We start from the raw sequence: 23,692 nt of genomic DNA on the forward strand, positions 1-23,692 counted from the left end.
CATCTCCTGACTTGAAATCCCTGACGCTTCTAGCACTTTCTAGCTGTAAGACCTCTGGTAAAATACTCAGTCTCTTTGTGCCTCCTCCGTCTCCTTGTCTTAAGGGAGGGTCCAAGATCTACCCTTGACGTTCAATGTGAGAATTAAATGCACTAATACATATAAAGTCCTTAGTAGTCTCTGGCACACAGTAGGTGCTCAGTAAATGTTAGCTGTTACTATTTTATTAAACAAAGCTGGTCATGAATGGAAGGTGGTTATGAGATCTAATGAGGGAGTTGAGGGTGCCTGCCTTGTCACCTGTGTTTGCCTGTGTTCCTCTTTATGAATGCATGTTCATGCATGTGTATTTTGTGGCCGTCATACAATATGGCAGTAGAGAGACGTGTCAAGTATGCCTTATGAAGTCTGCCTCAGTCATACTTTTTTTTGGTAAGCCATGTGCATGTGCCCATATACATTTGCTTGTATGTCCATAAAATTCGTGTCCGTTACTTCTTTCAGTTATGTGTAAGGAGTTAAGTGGTCCTGCCTAAAAAACACACACAGTGGCAAACAGAAAAAAGCCCGATGAAATGTATTAAAACTTGAGTTCATGTGGACGGGGCTCTGGGCGTGAGGGTGGTAGCTTAAACGAAAGGATTCTGAACCACAGCCTTGGGAAAGTCATGCATTTTTTTCCTGCTGTTTATACCAGCTACTGAAAGGAGATGACGTTGTTGTCTACATACCTCTTCAAGGAAGGTCAAGACCAACTAGTAAACATCAGTGAAATACCAAGAAAGGAAAAAATGGCAAATGACATCCTTAAATTCCCTTAAATTTAAGATGGACAGAAGCCACTGAAATGCAGTGTCTCCTAACATCAAATATCCCCCCCGAACTGGGTTTTACATTGGGTGGAACTGGCAAACAAGATTGAAACAGTAATTTGCAGAAGTCGAGGACTGGAAAGCAGCAGTGCAGGAGTTTGGAAGTTATCTGTAATGTGAAAGCCGTGGAGAAGCCCTAAGGCTGTGTTATGCAGTGTTGTGGGAAGCAGCTAAGTACAGATTGCAGAGAACTTGGGATGAGGTGTGAACTAAATTGGTTCATCCAGCATTGGAGTGAGAGCTCTGAACTCAGGCCAAGGACATACTGCCACTTACTAGCTTGGTGACCTCGGGTAAGTCACTGAGCCCTACTTGCCTCATTTGTAAAATGTTTGCTCATTCTGGCTCTTTTCTTTTTAACTCATGTGCTTGGCAAGATAAGTTAGGGTGATGGGTATCAGGTGTGCTTTAGAAAAGATCACAAACTATCCCAGTGTCGGAGGGAATAATTGTTTCAGCTTGGGATCATGTCAGGTGACCTTTTCCACCAGTGACCTCTGGATACCTCCCTGTCGGGCTCACTTTTCTTGGTCTTGTACGTTGACAGTGTGCTTTATAGGTCTTTGTGCCACCAGTTGAATAACCTTAGAGGTAGTTAAGAAATACTGACTTGTTTGTGCCCCGGTCCAGGAAGATCCCACATGCCGCGGAGTGGCTGGGCCTGTGAGCCATGGCCGCTGAGCCTGTGCGTCCGGAGCCTGTGCTCCGCAACGGGAGAGGCCATAACAGTGAGAGGCCCGCGTACCGCAAAAAAATAATAATAAAATAAAAGGGGAGATACTGACTAGCCTGGCAGAGAGAGATTAGTAAGTGTGCTGTTCTTTCTGATTCCAGACAGGGCGTTATAGAATTCTGATGGAAAGATTTGGTTCGAGAGAAATATTATTCTGTTCTAGGTCCTGACTCTGCTGGGTTAGTCTTTTCTCGAAGGATATATCACCTCTCCTTCACCCTTTGTGTACTGTTGGGTTAGATACTACTTTTTACAGAGGGTTCTGTGAAGATACGAACTTACATTTAACTAAGTTTTATGACTTCAGCTAACAGTAGATCTTTAGATGTTATTTTTAAGTCACTTTGGTCAGGACTTTGGTGACCTCTGTGGTTATGAGTGTCGAGTTTCAGACATTTGTCATGTTTACTTGTTTCGTGTTCAGATTGTATCTGCAGAGTTTGTTTTGAACGTAACATATAACAAGTAAAGCTCTTAAAGATTTATACAGCTTCATCTTAAGAGGTGTGTATGAGGGCAGGGGAGGCACAGGGGGTAGGAGACAGGTGCGGAGATCACCTCGTCATCGAGGCTTTCTTGGCTAGAATGAGCAATCTGTATCCTTTATGACAGAGGGCTTGATTTCCCTTCCTTTGTGTTGGAAGCCAGGGAATAGCGGTGGAGTTCTTTACCCTGGAGACCGTTCTTCCTGACTTCCCGCCTGGGAAGAGCTATTTGGGGTGAGCCCTCTGTCCCTGGAAGAGCCCTGGGCTGCCCTACTCTGCCCGCTGCAGTTAGCGCCTGGGAACTGGCCTGAGAGCTCTGCATTTGTTCTCATCGAGACCAGCCAGCTCGTGATTTCGCACAAAGAGGTAGAGCGTATTCTCGTTGTCACCAAAGATGTGATTAGACGAGATATTGATTCTGAACTTCAGCCCTCTTCCCTCTGTTCAACTCTGTTCTTTCTTAGTGACGTTCAGGCAGAAAAAAGATGGAACAGAGAGAACTAGGCCACTGGCTTTTGATAAATATTGATCAGTGAGCACGTCAAATGTAGCAAAGGCCTGCCCCTTTGTATGATGTCACCCTGCATGGGGGTCTCAGTGTGGCCTGTGATCACTCCTGCGGGGACTTGCTTTCTCAGGGAAAGGTTAGAAAAGGAAAAGAATCCCTGTAGGCAGTATCCAAAAATAATGTAAGCATTTCTAAATGTGTTTCCTTGAAGTCGTTGATCCCTTTGGTTTTCAAGGCCATGCGGTGGCAGGAAGGGATGAGGTGAAGTGGTCAGCCTTGAATGACAGACTTCTGAGCACCGCTCGTCTCGGTTCCTCTATCTTATCCACCTCTTCCCAGCTTTGGCCTCCACTGCCGTCTGTCTGTCTCTGCCCCGCCGCTCCCCGAGCCCCGTCACACGCACACCATATGCGTGTTCTTTCCCCCCATAGTGCATGTCTGTGGCGTGGACAGTTGCATCTGTACTTGAACTGCTCTAAGCCAGGACCTCCCTGTTGGGCCACACTGGGTGAGTGAGATGCTGTGACCTTGAGGGTCCTTCAGTCAAGTGAAGTGTGGCCCTGGTTTTTATCTTGATGTGCCTGGGTTGGTTCTGTGTAAGCAGCCAGCGATCCTGTTAATGGATCCCCTGGGACAGAGGGAAGAGGACAAAAGTGGATTTGCTGAACTCCTGTGGGACATTTGAAATGGTACCAAGAGGAGGCTGAAATGTAAATCAGCCCTTGCTTATCAGCCTGAGTTCCAGCATGTTAAAAGGGTGATGATTAGTAAGAAGAAGGCCAGGATACTTTATCTTTTCCTTTGCACGTTTGGGAAAAATTTCCTCTGCCCTGCTAGCATTAGAAGCAGACCATTCTTTTTCCTCTACCATATCACATCAGCTTTCATTAAAAGTCACCAGCAGCAAATACAAAGCCCTATCCACGGAAAACCGTTTAAGGCAACACTGTGCCCCAGCGCTTCAGGGGTGGGGTTTTGCCTTCTGCACAATGGATCGGTTTCTCATATCCATGCCTTTCGGACCCAGCAGCTTTTAAAAGACCAAGAAGCATTGCTCTGCTTTCTCCTGCCTCTCTCAGAGACCAGAGCTGCCATGCCTCTAGCCATGTCCCAGAGAGCATATGTGAAACAAGCCAGCTTAATTTGCCTGCATGCCTAGGACGCCTCTCTTTAAAATCTAATTTTGAGACAAGAGCTGTGTCTGAATATTTTGCTTTTCCCATGCAGGCGAGCGACGGAGGCGCCGGTGCCAGGTGGCGTTCAGCTACCTGCCCCAGAACGATGATGAGCTTGAGCTGAAAGTTGGCGACATCATAGAGGTGGTAGGAGAGGTACGTGTGCCAGGCGGGTGGGCGCGGTGGGCTCACATGGGCTGTCAGAACCCACCCCTGGCTGGTTGGCCTTGCTGTGGGGGGCGTTAGAACTCAAGAGACCTTGGACATCACCTGGTTGAGTCTCTTCCAGAGGAAATTCCTCCAGAGAGGCCTGCCACCCAGCAGGGAAGGAAAAAGAAGTGGCATTTATTGAAGACCTAGTATGTGACAGGAGTGACGAGGTTCTTTACGCATGGGCCCATTGACTCATCGTAACCACTTTATTTTGTAGAAAAAGAAAGAGGCTCAAGAGACCCTAGAAGAGGCAGGGCTGAGGGTTGAAGCCAGGTCCACCTGGCTAGAGGCCCTTGTTCTTTCCACTGCACTACATAACCTTGTTCCTGTGTGGTCCTGGCTGCTCAGAGCCAGCCCTGCTGGTGAAGTGTCCCACCAGACACTGGCGCGGGCTTTTCAGGCTCCACTCCCTCAGGCCTGGGGGATCCTGGGCTTCGAACTTAGCATCTGATCATTCATTCTGATTCGACACATGTATCTGTATATAGAAGTACAGTTTTCCAATTGCTTTGGTTTCCTGAATACCATTCAACCTTACAGAAACCCACGATTCCCCCACCCCCGCCCCGCAAAAAAGGGAAGCCAGAAGTCAAGGAGGAGGTTAAGGGTTAAATGAACTATGATGTGGGTAGAAGTGGCAGGGCTGATGCTGGCAGCCAGGTTTCTTGACTCTCATATAAACATGAAGTGAGCATGCATCAAAGCTTTACGTAACTCACTAATGAGGGCACCTGCAAGATTCTTGGTAAGGCTGGCTCAAAGAGAACGGCGAAAGAGCAAAGTATTCATAATGACTGAAAGAGAAAAAAACTTGATTAAGTTTGCTAAGTTAGATGCACAACTACACAGCGTCCTGCAGGGCAGTGAAACTGTAACCTCTGAGGTTATCTTTTCTAGGGGATGAATCTCTTGCATCTCTGCTGGTCAAAGTTTATTTTCATGGTTATCTGACAAGACTCATTTGTTTTGCTTTTGGTTTTCTACTGGTTAACATCTACACTAACAGAGTTGTAAACTGTCTCATAAATAGTAAATAGTGTGTCAAGCAGATACCTGTCCCTAGAGGATCAGTTAATGGGGCTCCCAGCGTGATACTGGGAGGACATGCAGTGGCCCCTTTTGCCTATTTCCCAGCTTTGGATAATTTGTATTAGTATGTCATTCATTCACCATTTTTTTATTCCTGGTGCCAAGCAGGGCACATAGGAGACATTTGTTGAAAGCTGAATGAGTTAAAAATGAATGCACAGCAGAGTAGAACATTTGTGCCAATGGTAGAAGGGCACAGTTCATGAGACTGACACCATGGAAGAAATTCCAGAGGAAAAAATAAACAGTTGTGACTAAAAATAAAAGAGAGTTAAAATTTTGGTATGATTTGAAGAAAGTTTAGCTAAACAAAGAGGACAACAAACAGGAAAAAAATTTGCAATAAATTAAGATGAAAAGTTATTATATATGTAACATATGAAAATATTTTAGAAAGCTACTATAATAATGATAAAGTATAGATAGATCTGCTATAAACACACATCCCACAAGGGGAAATAAAAATCTGAACCATGAGAAAATGTTCTGCCCTGCTATTAATTAATCAAATTAAGACAATAATGGGTACCTCCTTTTGAAAATCCTAAAACAGATTTAGTGGTAAGACTTGGCAATGCTTAGAAGAACTGGTGACTTTGTATATCTTTATGATCCTTGTATGAAGCTACTTAACAAGCACATCAATAGCTATAAAAATCTGAATTAATACCCTTTGACTCAGTAATCTTACTCCTAGGAATTTATCCATGGAAATGGTCAACAGAAAAAAATATGTGAAACATGTTAATTGCAGCAATGCTTGTGATAATGAAAAGTCATCAAGAAAGGGAATAGTTGTGTGAATTAAGTCATATTATCCAGCTAGAAGACGTGAAGCCACTAATATGGTAAAGAGGCCTTTAAATCTGTATTTATTACAATACTGTGCGTTGTAATTATGTTACATTCCACTAACCTGAGAGCTTTTCAACAGTAGGGATCTGGTTTTTATCTATCTTTATATTCATAGTACCTGGAATAGTGCCTGAAACCTAACATATACTTTAATAAATGCTTATTGAATAAGTAAATGAATAAATGGAAGTATGAAAAGTTTTTTTTCCAAAATAAACGAATATATCAGCCACAGATTTGCATACAGTAGGATACAGTCATCTAAAATCTATCTTTGTGCATGTGATCAAAAATGGAAAGGGACCCAGAATTGAAAATGGTTCTGTCATAGAGATGATTTTTCCTTTAATGTTGTAATAATATTTTAAGAAATACAAATTAAGGTGAGGAAAATTATTAATAAATTTCTGGGAAATATTGCCCATTCTCAACTGCCTGTTGGCTCCAGGGAAACCGAACGAGGGTCGCTAAAGGAGAGGAATGATTGCAGGGCTGTTATTCTCCTTGCCTGGGAGAAGAGCTTCACCACCATCTACGGTCCCCGCCTCCTTTCCATCCCTGCCAGCTCTGTGCTAGGCTTCATTTGGGCTTGCTTCAAGCAGGAAAAAGGAAAATTAACTGTGTAGCCTATGCTATTTGTGTAAAACAAAACATAAAGGTTTACCTTTTAATCCATATTTTTTAAATTATATCATCAAAAATTAATTTCCCTATTGTTGAAATTTACTTGTCATATTGCAGATCCTGGGCCATTGTCACTGTATAATATAAAATCTGCCCTTTTCTCTTATAATGGGTGTTATATAAATGCCATTGAGTAGCTATTGTCTAACTCCACAGAAGACTAAAAACAAAATAAACGAAAATCCCAAATAAACAAAACCCCTTAAATCACAGGAGCAGGTTGAGATAAGACCATAGTAATAGCTTTGCAATACTATAGAATCAATCTATTGGTCAATAAAAATATAATGTATTGTATTGTGTAGGTGTGTATATATATTTTTATTGATTAATTAATAGATTAATTCTGCAGTATTCCAAAGCTATACACACACAAATGCCCATACTCCCTCCCACCCCAAGAGACAATTCCTAGGAAGGTTTTGAATGTATGGACCGGTTTTTTAGAACAGTTGAATGAAGTAGAGAATCCTAAAAAATGATATACATATATCTTAACATGTAATCTTAGCTTAAAATATAAAAATGTGTATTTGTCTGCCATTTGTCAACACAGCCTCATAGAGCCAGGGCATCTCCCTTAACTATGGGTTTGCTGGTTTGAGGTCTATCCTCTCTGCATCCGTGATGCATCCTCTGCTATTCCCACTGGTTTCTTTAAAGTGGATTGAGGACAACATAAGTGAAACAATCAGGGTTAATAATTCTTCTAAAATTCTACACTCCCTCACCCCTAATCTCTTTTAGTTGTCTTTTTCTACACCTGTTTTGGCACCGTTTTTTTTAAACCTTCAAATTATTATCCTATTCCTTCTTGCCACTAGCTTTTTCTCTTCAAACCTACATATTTTGTACTCTTTAACCAAATGGTGTGCTAGCAGGACGAGCAATGGACGGAAACAGGTTTGGGTGCACACGGCCCTGACCCTTGGTAGGGTGAACAGCCCTTCTGGCAGAAGTTAGCAGCTCAGCTTGGATGGGTCTCTGCAGCGTGGCTAGAGGAGAAATGGAGAGTGTGGGGCGGTCCAGGGATGAGTGGGGTGAGCAAAGTGAAGGTCGCTCAGGAAGTGCTCACCACACTTCTGCCTCCTGGCTGGTCTGCAGGGAGAAAAAAAAAGTCACTGTGCACTTAATGGGACTGGGCTGCCAATCCAAAAGGAAACCTAACAGGCTAAATCCCCGGTAGGCATTTTTAAGGAAATCATTGTAAATACACACTTGTGACATTTTTGTCCAGCGTGGGGAGGATTGATCAATGCAGGCGAAGTTCTAATGATAAGAACAGAGATGGCACGTGGACAGGGTTACGAGGAGAAGTGGCATTTGAGGGCCGCTGAAGTTTTGAAACTGGCTTGCTGGCCTATTTTTGGGGTTTGGTTTTTGTTTTAAAGTGCTTTGAAACCTCTTCGTTTTCCTATCTATGTTGTCTAGAGCCTGGGAAAGGCGCTGCATTTCCTCTTGTGCTAGATGAGCTTGGTCTCATCCAGTCTCTCCTCGTGGTGGCCCAAGGGGTATTCAGAGATTCTGGCTGTTATTTGTTCTTTGTGGTTAGTTTTTGAGGTATTTCCCAGTGGTCCCCAGTCAGGCTGGCTAGATACTGAAGGCTTCACTTTCTGACTTAGAGCTTAACTTGGCCTTGTCGTTTGCAAAGGAAGGTCACTTGCATTTCCTAGAAACTTAGGCATCTTACTTCTTGTGCCATGGAGAGAGATTTGGTTCTCTCAGCAGGAGTTAAAGAGGCCCTTGAAATTCTTCAGAACTTTTAACTCAATCAGACAACCTCTGTGTGTGTGGATGGGCAATTTATCCTCATTTCATTTTTGGTGTAAGAACTCTGAGAACTCGCATGTGCAAAAGGAGGCCTTTTTGTTTTGTGCTTGCCCAAAACTTGACGGGGAAGTCAAGTTCCTTTAAAAGCTGATTAATTAATAGGTGATCAAAGCATACCTGAATTCTTACCCATTAAGGCACCCTTTGCTTTAGAAGGGTTTGTATCCTTTTTCAAAAAAAGATAACATTAATGTAAGATTTTTTAAATTGTAATTTGATAATCTAAAGAGCCCAGGCTGCTCTACAATTATTTTTCCAAATAACTTTGGGGTGTACATCTCTGATTCCCTAATGCACAGAGATGGTAGAACGTTCATATTAAGGAGGGGGAAGCCACGTTTAGAAGCAACGATGATTAGATTAGAATCATTGGCATACAAAACAGGCGACAACCACATAAAAGTAACATCTTTGCAAGTTTAAATGTATTTATAATAGATTGGCATAGCTATGGGAATTATCAAATATTTGAGTGCTTACTTGGTAAGAGAAACTGTGCTTATAGAGATCCAAAGATTTGTTGAACAGAACTCTGCTTTGAAACATGCTTGGTATAGTCGGGGAGGGTAAGATATACTCAACTAAGAAGGTGACTAATAACCCGAGATACTGTTAGAGTGGCAAATAATGGCGTTGACAAATGAGAGAGGAATTTGAAAACAAAGGTACTCAGTGAGAGGGAAGAAGATGCTTCCTAGAATAGGTGACATTTCAACTGGACATGTGGAAGGTGAGGAGTATTTGGATTCATTCAGCAAGCACAGCTGTATTGTGTAAGGCGCTGGGCTAGTCCCGAGGAAGGAGGGCAGGACGTTAGTACAGCTTTGCTCTGAGGTTGGGGATGACCTGTGAAGCTTTGGGCGCAGGTGTGGAGTACAGGAAGCAGGAGCTGGCAGATGCAATCAGATGGGGTGGAGGGAAAAATGACACCGCTGCCCACACTGAACTTTTATTTTTTAACATCTTTATTGGAGTATAATTGCTTTGCAATGTTGTGTTAGTTTCTGCTGTATAACGAAGTGAATCAGCTATACATATACATATATCCCCATATCCCCTCCCTCTTGCATCTCCATCCCACCCTCCCTATCCCACCCCTCTACGTGGTCACAAAGCCCTGAGCTGATCTCCCTGTGCTATGCAGCAGCTTCCCACTAGCATCTGTTTTACATTTGGTCGTGTATATATGTTAATGTTACGCTCTCACTTCATCCCAGTTTCCCCTTCCCCCTTCCCATGTCCTCAAGTCCATTCTCTACGTCTGCACACTGAACTTTTAAAGGAACACCCCCTTCAAAGTTTCCTTACGTGTGGCTGTTCTAAGGTGAACGCGTCCCCATAGACAATTCACTCACCAGGGAATAGTTACAGGATAAAGCTTCAGGATCTTGATTCATCAGAAAGGTTATCTTTCTGGCTTGATTTATTATTTGCTCATATTTTCAAGCTGGAATGGTAGTAAGGGTAGCCTAGAGTCATTAGGAATCTGGGGACCTGTAGACTAGCCCATAGGTGTATTGAAGGACAGGACTTTCAAGCATTGCTGAAGAATGTCTGTAAGAGCCCTACCAGAAACCCTTGCCACTGTCAGGAAAATCGTGGATGTTGCTCTGTCTCATTGGACAGAGCTTGCTTAGGTCCTAAATAAAATCGTATATATATTTTCTTAAGTCATTTCCCTCTGGATGACCCTACAGATTTCTCTTTTGAGGGACCCCCCTCATGTGGAATAGGCTTATTCTCAAAAGAATAAGGGGAGGGGATAAAAATCAACTTCCTGTGTGTATGGAATGTTCTGGCCCTGCCTGGAAGAGGTAATTAGACAATGAAGGACATAGGAATTGGGGGAAAATATTGGCTCAGGCATTTAGAAGCAAGGTAACACTTGTTTATAGTTGGCATGACTAGCTTTCCATGTCCCCAGATCAACAGGGATGGTTATTTAAACCAATACAAATAGAAAATAATGTAGGTATTTATGACTTCAGGAAGTGGTTCCCTCAAAAATATTTTCTCCCACTAATTCCACAAGTAGAAAAGGATGTTTTCTGAAAGCAAATTGTATTTTTTTCAGCAATATTCAAAAGGTAAAACTATGTCTTAACACATTTACATGAAGTTCTAAAAGAGGCAAAACCAATCATAGGTGATAGAAATCAGATTAGCGGTTGCTTGGAGGTAGATTGACGGGGGAGGAACACTAGGAAATTTTCTGGAATGATGGAAATGCTCTGTATGCTGGTAGAACTATGAGTTACACGAGTGTATGCATTTGTCAAAACTGTTCGACTTGTACCATTAAGATCTGTACCTTTAAATGAATTATATCTCAATTTTAAAAACTTTAAAAAACTATCTTGATGTTTTTCTAGTTTAAAACATTTTCCAAAGTGCTTTCCCCTACCTCTCACAGGTAGGAAAAAGGACTGGTATTGAAATTCTCATTTAACTATTTCTGAATACATTTTTCAAATTGAGAGATAATTAACATATAACATTGTATTCCTTTTAGGTGTACAACAAAATGATCTGATATATGTATACATTGCAAAATGATCACTACAGTGAGTTTAGTTAACATCCATTACCACACATAGTTACAATTTTTTTTCTTGTGATGAAAATGTTTAAGATCTACTCTCCTAGCAACTTTCAAATATACAGTATAGTATTGGTAATTATTTACATTACATCCTCTGGATTTATTTATCTTATAACTGGAAATTTGTTTTGACCCCCTTCACCCATTTTGCTCACCTTCCCCACCCCCTGCTTCTGCCAACCACCAATCTGTTCTCTATATCTATGAGTCTGTGTCTTCTGTGTTTGTTTTTGGTTTTTTTTAAGATTCCACATATAAGTGAGATCATACAGTATTTGTCTTTCTCTGTCTGACTTATTTCACTTAGCATAATGCCTTCAAGGAACTAGAAAAAGCATAAACTAAGCCCAAAGTTAGTAGAAGGAAGGAAATAACAAAGATCAGCAGAAATAAATGAAATAGAGACTAAAAAGACAATAGAAAAGATCAGTGAAACCAAGAGCTGGTTTTTTGGAAAGATAAAACAGACAACTCTTTAGCTAGACTCACTCAGAAAAAAAGAGAGAGAGAACTCAAATAAATAAATCAGAAATGAAAGAGGAGAGGTTACAACTGATATCACAGAAATATAGATGATCATAAGGGACTATTATGAACAATTATATGCCAACAAATTGGCCAACCTAGAATAAATGGATACATTCCCAGAAACATAAAACTTACCAAGTATGAATAAATTTTGAGGAAAATTTTAGTGATGTTGAGGTGTGGGCCTCTCCTTAGAGCTTGATTTGTCCATTGTTCTTTTTGGAAAGAATGGTAAAACAGCTCTTGAAACAATGAAGCTGACTCCATTTGCCTGTGTGCCTCTCCGTCCCCCATGTTCCCTCCTCCCTCACACCCTCCTCTCCAGTGTGCTTCTGACTGAGGTTTGGGTAACAAAGGGCAATTGGATGTAAAAAGCTATAGCAACCCTTAAATGGATTTTTCTGTCTTGCTGCTTGTACCCTGAAGTAGACTTTAGACTTGATGAATCTTGTTCCTCTTCCTGGTACAGTTGACAGGTAAAACTTCAACAGTGGAAAGTAGGAACTACAGGCATATCTCAGAGATATTGCGGGCTGGGTTCTAGACCACTGAAATAAAGCAAATATTGCCATAAAGTGAGTCACACAAAGTTTTTGGTCTCCTAGTGTGTATAAAAGCTATATTTACACTATCCTGTAGTCTATTAAGTGTGCAATAGCATTATGTCTAAAATAATGTACATATCTTCACTAAAAATTACTTAATTGCTAAAAAATGCTCACTGTCATCTGAGCTCTCAAGTCATTGTAGAAACATCAAAGATCATTGATCACAGATCAGCGTAACAAATATAATAATAATGGAAAAGTTTGAAATATTTGAGAATTACCAAAATGTCACACAGAGACACGAAGTGAGCAAATGCTGTTGGGAAAGTGGCGTCGATAGACTTGATCGATGCAGGACGGCCACACACCTTCCATTTGTTAAAAAAAAAAAAAAGCAACATCTGTGAGGCACTGTGAAGCAAAGTGCAATAAAATAGGTGTGCCTGTATTCTGGGTAGTTAGGTACCCCAGACAGCAAGGTCATCTTTGTATTCACAGGCATCCTGTTCAGTGCCTTACAGATGTAGATAATGTTTGTAAGATTGGGTGGAGGTGGAGATGTTGAAATTCACCCAGCCTCTTCCCCAACTTGCAACAGGGCTAAGAACTAGAAACTACTTCCTTGGGCCCTGAACCACTTAGAGGCTGGTGATTGCGAAGACTTAAGAATTGCAGGGCACACAGACACAAACTGTTTAAGTGGTTTTACTGCATCTTTCTTTCTCAAACACTACCATGTAAAGCTGCCGTGCTCCCAGCTCTGGGCTGAAGGTGGGGTTCTCTCCTGGAACACAGCCATGGGCTCCAGAGCTGGCTGGGTTGCTCTCCGAGGAGCACAGGGGTTTGTTCTCAACCTAGAGCCAAGGCCTGCAGAAGCCTGTTGATGAGTATGTGTTGGTGGGGAGAAGGTAGGTGTCTGTCCCCTTTTAATGCTTTCCTTGGGAAAGAAATCATAAGCCCTTGGTAACATCCATAATCCTCACTTTATTACAAAGGGATGCATTTCTCTCTTTAAATATAGAAACATAAACATAAGCAACTTGATTTCTAAGCAGGTAGTGTGCAGACTCTGTATGTTCCACTCTTGTAGAAGCTTTTCAAGGATGGGGTCTTTATCTGTTTTGTTCACCAGTGAATCTGTCCCGAAGTCCTAGGGCAGTGCGGAATATGTGCTCATTAAATATTGGTGGAATCCGGAGGGTCACACAGACCTGAGTGTGGTGTTACCTAATTAAGAGCAGTGTGCAATATAGTCAGGGTCTCCTGGTCCCTTTTGCTCCTCACAGGAAGGAAAATTCCTTTTGTGGGGGAATCAGGGCTCCATAGGCCCCTATGGAGGATTTCCCCCAATTGATTTCCCTGCCATGCATTCATTCATCCATCCATCCATTCATGAGTGAATGTAATCACTATGGGCTGCAGTGTCATCATCTTTATGCAGGAAGTTGAACTAGAATTTCGCTGAAGAGGGATAGTGTGGGGCTGGGGATCATTTGTCTCATATCACCAGCCTGAATCTTGCAACCAGAGCAGCAGTCTTTAGGAAGAAATAGCACCGAACAGCTCTCTCTGCTACTGGGGACAGACGCCCGCCCGCTCCGTGGTGCCTGTAATGGGAAGTGTACCCCCCAGGCGATGAGCAGTGGTTTGATTGTCTGCTCCTCTGCGCCCCGTGAGGCTAAGGATAGACGTCTGCTGGTTCCCTGTTGGCCATTCCTCTCAGACTGTGCTGTGACAGGGATGCGGGCATGTGGGGACGTGGCGAGGTGAAGACACCCCTGTTTTCCCAGCAGGCAGCCTGCCGATCCCACACATCAGGAGCACTTCCTTCAGGGATCTCGGGCTGGAGCCACTCATTACTGGGAACAGGAGCGTTTTAGATACTGTCAAACTGAATCAAATGGAATCGGCCCAGCTGCCCTGCGCTGTCAGGGATTACGCCAGGGACTGCTCATTTGTGGTGCGAGCCCTTGGTCTTTCCCTCCTGACGTGTGATTTCTGGGAGAAAGAAGGTCATTTTATGGTTCCTTATTCAAGACAAGCACAAAGGACCCCACGCTACAAATCCTGTGACTGTTTATATTCAGGCTTATGGTGAATCTTCCTAACCATTCTAATCCTATAAAAAGCTCCTTGAAAGGATAATACGTAACGGTTGAGTTGACATAGACACATGGAATGATTTCAACAGAAACGTTGTGAAATGCCGTGATTTGGTATTGAATAAGGATAGTCATGCATGGGTGCCATTGTCTGGATTCTTTCCCGAAGATTCTGTGATCACACAGATATGATGGCCACTCTGTGAGTCTGTACCCCCATGAGCTCCCTAAATCGTGCTCTAAAATGCCATTCTGGTTGTCTCCATTCTGAGGCTGTGTCAGCACCTCCTGAATGTCTCTCACACACCCTCCGCTACTTATATCTGGCATTTCTGCTCTTCAAGGCCAACCTTAACTTTGATTCCTTTTTTTCTCCAAGCCTTCCCTTAGCATCCCAGATCTCGGCGAGCTCAACTTTGTGTAACACATTTGGTTTGTGCTAAGGCATGGTGTTTCCTTTTCTATTTACCTTGCATTGCTAGGTTTGGGTCATGCCCACCCTCCACCATCTTTAAACCATGTGTCCTTTCTACCTTGGTAGATTGTCCACTTCTTGAGGGGGAAAAAAAGGGTATGTACAGTCCTGTGTCCCTAGCCCCTAGTGTAGAATCATAATACATCTATTTCTAACACTGATCAAGTGTACTAATTATCCCACTGTACAGATGGGAAAGCCAGGGTTGAGTTAGTAGGACATTCGATGAGTCGCAAGATACGATTTGAACTGGGCTTTTGACTCTAATTTTCTTTTCATTTTAATTATTTAAGCTTTTAAATTGTATTTGTTGATTTGAAGAAGTAATACATGTACGTGGCCAAAAAAAATTCCAAAAAGTTTCTAGGTTTCTTTCTATTATACTACACCATACTGGTAACTAAGTGCTTCCTTGTTCTCAAAATGCCCTGTTATTTTCCTCCGAGAAGCCAGTTCACTATTCTCACTTCTGCTGTTCTGTTAGTGGCTCCATCACAAAATTTGGGGATGACTTTTTTTTTTTTTACACTTCCCTCATCTCAGCTAATTGGTTGCTGAAGACCAGCTTATCCCTCACAGATTCTCAAATCCGCACCTGCCTTGTTCATTCTCACCCCTCCCCAGATGCCGCCTTCAACTCCCCCACCCAGATGACTGCAGTCTGGCTGCCCTCCCTACCTCCCTTCATCCCATATCAGTTCATCTCAGGGTAATCTAGAACCTTCAAGAAAGCTACAGGGAGTCCTTCTACCTTCTGGTTGAGTTTTTATTCCACAGCTTCTTAACTGTTTTTGTTAGGCTATCAAGTTAGGTTTGGTAATCTGGGAGAGCCATTCTCAGTTTTTAAATAATGGTTTTATATGCATAAAATAAAACACATAAGGTTACAAAAGGAACCATTTATATTAAAGTAGCTATCAAGCGATTTTAAAAACAAATTTTGGTATACTAATCTATGTGCACTTCTTTATTATAAATAATAAATAATTCCTTATTAATACATTGAATAACAGGGTCTCCCAGCAGGTGTGATAACTACCACCACTTAAAGGTAGCAAAGAGTGCAAACGATATCTTGAAATACCCACAGTATCTACGATGTGATGTAAAAATACGATTTGGTTGGTGTCACGTCACAGGTCCTTCTATTACTCTGGTGTGTTACGTATATTCCTAATCAAAGGAAATGCCAAATTTCAGTTGGATGTTAGTGGAAATGAAGTGTTAATTCTTTTCCACTTGCGTTTATGGTCCCTAGGTTAAACCCCACTTCCTGAGTCTGAATCTCGAGACCCTGTGAAGTCTGCTTTCTCATTCCCTGTTAACCTGTAAGCTTTGGGTCCTGCAGCTCTCCCTGTGTGGGCTGTGCACTCGGCACTGTACAGATGGGAGAGAAAACTGGCAAGTACCACATCTAACCTGAACCCTGCCTCTGTTCTTCTGTTCACATCTGTGCAGGTAGAAGAAGGATGGTGGGAAGGTGTTCTCAATGGAAAGACTGGAATGTTTCCTTCCAACTTCATCAAGGAGCTGTCAGGGGAGTCGGACGACCTCGGCATTTCCCAGGATGAGCAGCTCTCCAAGTCAAGTAAGGAAGGAAGTCCTCCCACCATGCAGGACAGGGGTGGGGGCACCCACGGGTGCCGCTCCAGCCTCCCCTTGGTTCCACTGCCTGTGCTAAGCGATTGTGACAGAAGCTCATGAATATTTTCTTGGTTATGCTGCCTTAACCCACCGTGGTTTAGTAGGTTTATCATTGTAAAGGTGTGAGGTGCATACCTTTCCCCCCAGTGCGCAGATGCACACTGTGAACATCTCTGGATAGGTGACTGTCGGCCTTCATAGTCCCCCATGGATGGCCCATGTTGCTGTGCTTCCATATACTTCTAAAATGTCACTCACTGCAAGTTGATAATTATTTTTTAAATGAACCAAATGAGATTGTTAATATTTCTCAGCATCTCTTGAGGAACTTGGAGAAAATGGCACACACCCCCCCCCACACACACCCCACACACAAATCATTGGTGGGAAGAAAGGCAATGTTCAGGACGCGTGGCGCCAGCTCCCTTGACAGTCTGCCAAGCCAGCTGAGGGCCCAGCCCCACCTCGGGTGAGCATGCGTGTCCGTCTGTGATGGTGAGAACGAACTCCAGGTCTTTCTCTCTCCAGGGCCTGAAGCTCTCCTCCCTCCAGCTTCTCTGCTGCCTTTTCCAGCTCATGGAGCAAAAGGTCAGGACCGGGAAACTTTGTTCTCCCAGTCGCTAACCCAACTTCCTACGTGGACGTCTGTGTATCTCTTGTGCCGTCTTGAGCCAAGGTCATGGGTGTGAATGTCGTAGAGGCTCGACTGTGTCTTAGCGGTTCGGCACTACCTGGGGCTGCAGACTTTCCTTTCTAACAAGAAGACAGCTCAGTCCTGTCAAAATAATTCTTAAACAGCTTTCTTTTCCATTTGGAAAAATCTGACTTGAGTGGTATTTTCAAGTTAGTTGTGTCTCTTTAACCAGTAGCATGATTGGGCAAATCCCCAATTTGGAGGTAAAGCCATTTCTGGAGTCGTGCTCAGGCCACCTCCCTCACTTGGTGTTCAGTGGCGCTGGCCAATTGGCTCAGTGGTTTCCGAAGTCTGGGGCTCCCCATCCCTGAACCTCATTCCATCCTGGGGTCTGTGATAGGAAAGACAGGAGGTGATTTGGGGGCAGAGGAAGCATCTTGAAGCTCCTGCTGCCTTCTCTGGTATGGGGCAAGGAGGTTCTCTGCTAACATGGGCCAACTGGTGGGTGTGGCCGGGAGGGGAGAAGGTGTCCTTGACCCCATGATAGTGGGACTTCTATGGCTTCCAACTTGCACATTAGAATTCTAACTGCCATAGTGTCTCCTTTCATACACTGGAGTAGTATTGTACCTGGTAATTGGGTCCCATAATAAGAATACTATATCTTAGGGATATGGTGGATTAAATGGGCTTTCTTGGAGGGAGGACCAGATCGGGTCATTTTACCATTATTTCTGTGGAAGTGTGTTATGAGTTCCAATAGCAATAATGTGTATAAACCACCTCACCTATAGAAGACCCTCTATTAAGTGGTCACTTTCATTGTTAATCATGATGAATTCTTGGGACACAGCCAGCTAGTAAGTTGAGGCTGCTTGCACACTGGTTAGTACTGTGCTCACTGAAGCATTGTCTCTGCATTTGGAAATTACTTTGGGATTCCTGTACTCAGGCAGAAAAGGAGATCTGGAGAGGTATTGGACCACATCTTTGGGAGAACCTTGACCTCTTGTTATCCTGCCATGTTAGCTATGCTTTCAGAGCTGGAGCTCAGAGAAGTCATACCTCTTGTGTTTTTGGAACTGTTGAAATAAACTGTCTCCTCTTACTCCAAGTCAATAATGTGGACATTTGACCCTGCTTGACCCCTTAGCTCAAAGCACACAGTGCTGGAATTCCTGGGACAGGAGGTTAGGAGGCGGAGTGGAATGGTCTTCCCAATCACTTTGCCTTCTGTCACATGCTCTGAAGGGGCTGTTTCTCTCATGGAGACTGCTGTCCCCAACGCTCATTCAATTAAAACCTGCCATTTCAGAGCTAGGAGAGCCTAGTAATTCCGGCAGCCATGTTTAGTTGCCACAGGAACTGTCCCTTGTCAAGGGGGTTTCTGAGGTCTCTGGAGAGGCATGTTCTCCTAACAAGGATGGATGCTTGTGAAATAAGTACATGGCTTTTGTAATCTTCCTGTATGTGCAATTAAGGAGAAGAGGGCCCATCTATTGATCTTTCTACCTGTCTGTCCATATCCATCCATCCTTCCTGCTTTCCTTCTTTTTTCTATTCTTCATTCATTCAGCTTTTACTTGGCCCCTGTTGTTACTAAGATGCTGTACAAGGTACTGAAGATATACAGAGACAAATCAGATAGGGTCCCTGTCTTCAGTCAGTTCGCACTGTGGAAAGGGGGTGCACAAGTCAGCGACAGTTCAGGAAAGCACCACACGTGCTCTGCTAGCCGGGTATCTGAGGAAAAGTGGGATACACAGGCAGAGAGAGGCCGGTCCCATGGGGATGTAGGGACAGCGGTGGTCACAAAGGGCTTCATAGGAAAGCAGATGTGATTATAATGTCCCTAGGGCTTGCTAAATTGAAATAATCCCCTGAAAGAGAAATACCATCTCTCAGTGTTCTCACAGGCTGTTCAGTAACTGTTTACACTCTGATGGTAAAATATATATAATTAGATCAGATCACATGCAGAAATTATGTATACTGTTAGGATTTGTCTACGAGGAACCTTTGGTTTTAGAGTGAATCTGCTCATTCCCTATCCGCAGAGAATGGTGTTAGTAGTTTCAGTGTACTTTACTTTACAAAAGAAACACGTTTTTGTTTTGAAATAATTATAGGGTCACAGAAAGTTGCCAAAAAGCAAAACAAAACCAAAAAAAAAAAAACAAACAAACAATGTACAGGGCGGTCCCATGAACCCTTCATGCAGTTTCCCCCAGGGATAACATCTAGTATAACTATAGTAAATGCGTATTTACTTTTATCATAGAACTGAGAAAGACAAATGTAGTTAGTGCACAAAAGATATCTAGGTTTTTACTCTGGTATGAGCCGAACTATAGTTAATAAAGGTCTTTGTTAGACCAGCCCACTTAATACCCTTCATAAATTACAGTTTTCACAGAGGGTGCTTAATTAATACATGGCTATGGGGCTTCCTTGGTGGCGCAGTGGTTAAGAATCCGCCTGCCAATGCAGGGGACACGGGTTCGAGCCCTGATCCCACATGCCGTGGAGAAACTAAGCTTGTGCACCACAACTACTGAGCCTGTGCTCTAGAGCCTGCGAGCCACAACTACACACCCCGCGTGCCACAACTACTGAAGCCCATGTGCCTAGAGCCCGTGCTCTGCAACAAGAGAAGCCACCGCAATGAGAAGCCCGCGCACCACAACGAAGAGTAGTCCCTGCTCGCCGCAACTAGAGAATGCCCACGCGCAGCAACGAAGACCCGCTGCAGTCAAAAATAAATAAATTAAATTAATTAATTAATGTTAAAAAAATACATGGATCTGGGAGTAAGTCAAACTCCTAATGTTTTACACCATTTTGGTAATTTTTCGAGATCCTAGTGACATCATATAAAAATCCTCTCAATTTAAATGCTAGTAGACATTGGGGGAGGTTTTTTTTTAAGACAGATAAAAATCTATATCCTGGTACATATGAAGAAAACTTTGTGTACAGTGTATCCTCATACATCTCTTTGTTATACACACACACACCTACCTCTGTGCACACACTTCTTTGATATTTGTAGTCTTCACATTGCTACTTCCAGAAGGTTTTTGAGGATACTTATTCATTTGAGTTTTGTTAACCAATGGATGAATGCAATTGAAGAAACATTGCATTTTATTTATAAGGAAGTGTGCCACGACAGCTTGACACATGGTAGGTGTTCAGTAAATGCTTGCTGAATCCTTCTTACTCTGAGGAGGCATTTTTAGCTTTGAATGAAAGGTATAAATTGCCTGAACTTGCTTTTCTTTTACCCTGATGTATTTTTATATGTGGTAGTTGGTTATGAAAATCTCTAAACTTTAGATCTTTGTTCAGGGTAATCTAATCTATCAAGGAAAGAGTTACAGCAGTTCTGTTGGTTGATATGTTGATTTAGACATTTTATCTCAAACAAGAAAATTCATTGTCAGGTAGTGGCAGAAACTTTTTGCTGTATATTTAAATTTGAAAGCATCTTTACCTTTCATAGCATTTATGGAACTTTAAAGGTGCTTTTTCAAAAAGATTTTTGTCAACTTTTTATTATAGAAATTTTCTAACGTACGCAAATCGAGAGAATAGTATGATGAACCCCTGTGTACCTGTTACACAGCTTCAGCAGTTAGCAACCTGTGGCCAATTCATTGTAATTATACCACTACACGATCCTCCCCTATATTATTTTGAAGCAAACCCCAGATATCCTATAATTTCATCCATAAATATTTCAATATGTGTCAATAAAAGAGTATCTTAAATACTGTTATCACTCCGAATTGTAATAATAATAATTGCAATTCCTCAAAGTAATTACCTATATGGTCAGTGTTCACTTTCCCCTAATAGTCTTCTATTTTTTAATGCAATTTGTTAGTTTGAATCTGCACCCAAAGAAGGTACATACCCTGTGATTGGTTGATATGTCTCAACTCTCTCTGAATCTCTAGATTCTTCTTCCATGTTGCCTTTTTTCGTTGCTACTTTTTGCTGAAGAAACTGAGGTCCTTTGTGCGTTACTTTCCCACAGCCTGCCTTTTGCTGATTTCATCTCTGCTGTGTCGTTTACTCTATATTCCTATAAATTGATAATTGGATCCAGGGCCTTGGTTAAATTCAGGTTTGAGAGAGAGATTTTTTGGGGTGGGGGGACAGAACTGCTTCATAGGTGGTGATGGATAGTCTATCTGGAGGCTCATATGTCTGGCTATCTTTGGTTTTGAATATTAGCAGCCACTGATGATTATCACCCAGATCTATGCACTCATTAGGGCTTGCAAAATGGTACCCAAACAGGGAATTTTTTTAAAAAAGAGTGAAATGGGCTCCCATGTAGCAGATCAATAGTGAAAAAAAATGTTGAGTAAATTAGGTTTTTAAAAAACAAAACATCCAAGGGTTTGCAATAATTGTGCGGGCAGGATCTTATGTTAGGGATGGAAAGGAATTGAGAGCTCATCTAGCCTGGTGTCAGATGAGAACACTAAAGCCCAGTGAGATGAAGTCCTGGGTGTGGCCTCGCTTCTGAGTGATGAAGCCAACATTACATGCAGGCCTTCCTGCATATAATTTGCACATACTTTGGTATTGCTCCCATTACGGCTTGTAGTTTACCCTTTCACGGAGCATCTGACAAATTTCAAATCTGAGTACAGTTTAACTTATTTCTTCTTATGATCACAGATTATGATGAATTAATTACTTTTTCAGTTATAATTTTGCACATGCGAGTATTGACTAAATGGTGTGAAATAGAACTAATTACAAATTATATTGATATTATTGCATTAAATTATAATCAGAAAATATCTTGATCTATAAGATTTATTTGGATGTAGAGGCAAAGAAATCCAGATATGACTACTACCCAGTTTCAATTTCATATATACTTTGCTTCACATTTAAGATATAAATGTGACTTTCCTGTTTCCAACATCTTTTTTATATTATTTAATTTCTTAGATTATAAAATAATTCTTGTAAAACTAAAAAGTATTCCTGTTTTCTTGTTTTAAAGAAAAACATCTTTTAGCTGCAGAAACATTTTAAGCTATTTCCCATAGTTTTCAGAGGGAGAAGGTTTGCATTTTCTTTCTATAACCATTAATAACCATGATATTTAAGTTTGAATTGACTTTATTTTCCTAATTCCTTATGTTTGAATTTTAGGTTCAGATACTTTAGTGACTCGTCAAGTGAAGGCAAAGATGGAGATGGCCTTTTAAAACTTAGGGCAAACCACTCCCATGATATGGAAACATTTTATTTCATTAGCTGTAAGAAATGGATTGCTTGTGCCCCTTGCCTATAAGAGCTAAAGCCAGGCTGGCACCCCCCACCCACGCTTTGGTGTCTCTATACTTTTTAATATTAAATGTTATTTGTTTTGTGTATGAGGTTCTGTTGGCAGTGAAGAGCAATTAGCAAATTGATGAAATAGCGTTTCAGGCAAAATTAGATGCTAGCATAAGCATATGATTTTGTGTTGAAATTTTAAAATGCTTCCCTTTTACAGTGTTTGCTGCCTTCAAGTACTAATATTTAATAGTGACAGTAGAATATTCCTCCCCCCCCCCAAAAAAATAAACAGCACTCATATTCATGGACTTTCCAGTTGCCCATCTCTTCTGTTCTCTAGATGGAACGTGTGTGTCCTCACTCACCCCCAGCCCAGGCTCCATTTCCAGTCCTCTTGCTGCCAGTGGACGGGGCGGGGGGTGGGTATTTTGCAGAAATGCTTGGCCTTTCAGAGACAGCAGGGCCATGTCTACCTCAGTGATGCTCAGACTTGATCCTGGGGAAGAAGAAAGGGAGGTTCTCTTGTACTTGGAGGAACTTTATTGAAATACTGATTCCTTTTTCTTCCTTTTTTCTGACATGAAAAGGACTGCTGCCATTCAGTTCTGGGGGGCCTGGCTCACAAAACAGCTGTATTCCTTGGGAGTAATGTTACCTTAGTGATGGAAGTTAGGCAGAATAAAAATTCACCCAAATAAAAACTAGCCACTGTTACTTGCTCCACTTTGCCATCAAAGTCCTCAAGAGCTACAAGTCTAAGGAGAACATGTGAAACACTTGTTTCTTTGGATTATCCTTATGTAGCCAGTGATTTGAATATCTAAGTTTTTGCTTTAACTGGACAGAGCACATCTGTCAAAAAGGGCAGATTTCAAAGCAGTGGTGTACCACCATGTCTGCAGGACACAGAAATTGGCAATACCTGATTCCATTTAATTTGTTGATCTGATCATTTACAATCCCTTTCATGTTATTAGGAGTGACATGGCCCAGAAGTTTACACGATGGTCCCTAATGGAATTTCCCATTTTCCTGAAGAATGTTTCTAAAAAGTTAGACAAGTTGCTCTCTCTCACTCAGTTCCACTCTCTGTCTCTCTGTAGATGTAGCCTACCTTTTCATCCCTCAGACTTATTATGAGGGAGCTGTGTAACTGGCCTCCAGTTCGATATTCAGCTCACAGCCGTAATAGGACCTATTTTTTGCATAACTTAGAGTAATGCATATATTAATTGAGCTTGTCTTTACCAAACCATTTTACCTGCTGATGGTACTCTCTGTAGGGTGTGTGTGTGTGTGTGTGTGTGTGTGTGTGTGTGTGTGTGTGTGTGTTCACCCTCAAACTGGGGCAGAGTGTGTGTAGTCTATGTACTTACTCGTGGTTCCAGAGAGATTTGGGCTTTAG

At 42.1% G+C, this 23,692-nt stretch overlaps 1 protein-coding gene across 5 annotated transcripts in view; it reads left to right on the plus strand.

Annotated features, from left to right (window-relative positions):
• SH3KBP1 (SH3 domain containing kinase binding protein 1) overlaps positions 1-23,692 on the plus strand; it is a 344,191-nt gene that overhangs the window by 175,653 nt on the left and 144,846 nt on the right. For all 5 annotated transcript variants that reach the window (XM_060136885.1, XM_060136886.1, XM_060136881.1 and 2 more), the window contains 2 exons: positions 3,826-3,929; positions 16,158-16,287. In XM_060136885.1, coding sequence (XP_059992868.1) covers positions 3,826-3,929; positions 16,158-16,287 — 234 coding nt within the window. The remainder of the gene's footprint in view (positions 1-3,825; positions 3,930-16,157; positions 16,288-23,692) is intronic.

Source organism: Lagenorhynchus albirostris, chromosome X (genome assembly GCF_949774975.1).
Source record: "Lagenorhynchus albirostris chromosome X, mLagAlb1.1, whole genome shotgun sequence".
NCBI classification, from domain to species: domain Eukaryota; kingdom Metazoa; phylum Chordata; class Mammalia; order Artiodactyla; family Delphinidae; genus Lagenorhynchus; species Lagenorhynchus albirostris.